Genomic DNA, 2,382 nt, shown 5'->3' on the forward strand with positions numbered 1-2,382 from the left:
TTTGCGAGTTCCTGATAAATTACGGCATTTCATCTAACATAGCCGTTATGTTTTACTTGTAAATATAATTTAAAAAATCTTTCGTCACCTAGTTTGTCCACTTACATCTGTCTTTTGTTGTGACCCGCCATCTGTGCAAACAGAGCGGAAATTCTGGGCGGAAATTAACCTAAACTTCTTCTTCGTTTTATGGCGGATTCGAACCATGAAATGGCCTAAAACTTAATTGCAATTCATTATTTATTCAGCAAATAATGTTTCCATCAACATTTATCGCATGAGCCGTATATCAATCAAGATAAAATCCGATGAGACCAAACGTATTTCCTTTGAGTTCATTCATGAAATTACATAGAATTTCCATAAGGCGTTTTTATTGCGAAATCACTTAATTCGGATAAAAACGTTTGGTTGGAAACAGCTAGTAAGAGCCCAAAAGCTGATTTGAATGCTGCTAAATCCTGATTGGTACACATGAACTGTGTGACATCCCCTTTTTTCCAATGGAGGCCCACCCACTTCAGACCAGGGAGATGAGCACAGAGAAAGAATTAGAATAGAATAGAGGGTTTTCACCAACATCACGTTCTGGGCAGCAACCCGGATACACGGCTATGTTGGAGGCACTCTGTATAAACAACTGAACGGAGTACAGTGGAGTATAGTGCACTTTGGATATTTTAAGTGAATGTAGCCATCTCTAAACAACAGAAAGCATCCAAAATGCACTTGGACTACAAGAAAAGGCGCAATATTTTGAGAAATAACAGTTTGTTGGGAGTGTAGATCCCTACAAGTTGGCTCCCTCTGCTTCCACAACAACCTGGCAATTCTTCCTTCGGTTGCATATCCCAATATAGCTAGTAAACTACCTGCTTTTCTCACCCATCCCTTACACAGCGTCAGGCCTTAAATCCTACAAAGGTTTGGAGGCCTATACCCAGATGGTGTGTGGATGAGTGAGGGAGACGCAGTAACAAGTGATTAACGACCGTTGTGTTGTAAAGGCCAAAGTAAGTAATGCAATAACGTCTTTCCTTAACTGTATGACATCATTGCAATATTTAAGGTGTAGCCAAGTGAGTCGCAATTGTTTTTTTTTCATTTCAAAGAGTCCCAGTTTGCCATCTACACTACCTGAGTGAGTTTGAGCTTTGCCAACCACAAGCGCCTCCTTTCCTCTGGTAACTTTGGCATTCCTCTCCCTGATATTTCAAATGTGTTTACTCGGTCTGACCTATTGGTACAACCTAAAGCAATTATAACCATTTTCCTTGAAGACGTTCGGAATCTAATCTAGTGCCTTTGCTTTGTTGTGATGCGGAGTACCTCCAATATGGCGACTTCCGGTCCGATGACACCTCGTGAAAACCATCTATAGGCTACAGAAATCTCTCAACCTGTGGAAAAACAATATATACATTCAAATAATCATCATAGTCATCACTCATAGGGTGACTGAGAAAACAGAAAATGCATTTTTAGGGTATTAAAAAGGACAGTTTTTTTTTCTTCTGTCCCATAAACCTCCCAACTATGAATATAGTGAAAATGGTATTTATTTATTAGTTGATCTAATTTCAGTAGGTTGGTGTTTTTATCAATTTCAAGACAATAAGGGGAAAATTCACACAACTTGTTTTATCAGCTAAGGTAGCTGTGGGTTGCACATTTTTTGCAGTGCAGTGTGCCTCCCATCAGTGACTGTGTTCCTCAGTGTGGCTGTGCCTCCCCCTCTCTGCTCTCTGCTTCTCTCCGCAGCTGCAGATCTGCTTTCACTCTTCCCACATTCTCCTCCTGTCTGCTCCGCCGCGCTGCTCCTGCTGACCCTGGATACCGATTCAATTTGTCATTTGAAACAGGATGAAAGCCAATTTTTGTGTCGTTCTGCCCACATGTTCCTTCCTTCTGTTTCTTCTGCCAGGTGAGTAGCCTAATAAGCTACTACTTTAACACATTAACATCTTGTTACTTTGCCTAGCCTAGGCTACTTGTTGATTTACTTAGCCTAAATGTGTTGAATAATATTGCCACAATTAATGTTTTTTTTTTTTTTTCAAAATTTGCTCACATTCAAATCCTATATTTTATTGAACAAAGACATTCAGGGAAGTCAAGTTAATAAATTGTGACTTTACTTGCCGTTGTTTTTTTTCAATTTAAAGGGACGCATTAAATAGATGACAATTATTGTTTCTATTATTCTACACTGAAGAAAACCTCAAAGCCTATCAGACCAAAAAAGAATGATTGAAAGTAGACTGAGATTTGAAACAAGTGGTTAATACAGTTTACTGGTTCAATCAGGGCCGTAAATATAGACAATGCAGGCAGTGACCATGGGACACTGGGGGAGTGTGTGTGTGTGTGTGTGGGGGGGGG

The 2,382-nt window shown here is 39.8% G+C and overlaps 1 protein-coding gene across 1 annotated transcript in view; it reads left to right on the forward strand.

The window, feature by feature from the left end:
* The first annotated feature begins 1,768 nt into the window (after positions 1–1,768).
* chrna3 (cholinergic receptor, nicotinic, alpha 3) overlaps positions 1,769–2,382 on the forward strand; it is a 9,067-nt gene continuing 8,453 nt past the window's right edge. The window contains exon 1 of the mRNA XM_034879232.1: positions 1,769–1,924. Coding sequence (XP_034735123.1) covers positions 1,864–1,924 — 61 coding nt within the window. The 5' untranslated portion in view covers positions 1,769–1,863. The remainder of the gene's footprint in view (positions 1,925–2,382) is intronic.

This window comes from Etheostoma cragini, chromosome 1 (assembly GCF_013103735.1).
Source record: "Etheostoma cragini isolate CJK2018 chromosome 1, CSU_Ecrag_1.0, whole genome shotgun sequence".
In the NCBI taxonomy this organism is placed as follows: Eukaryota; Metazoa; Chordata; class Actinopteri; order Perciformes; family Percidae; genus Etheostoma; species Etheostoma cragini.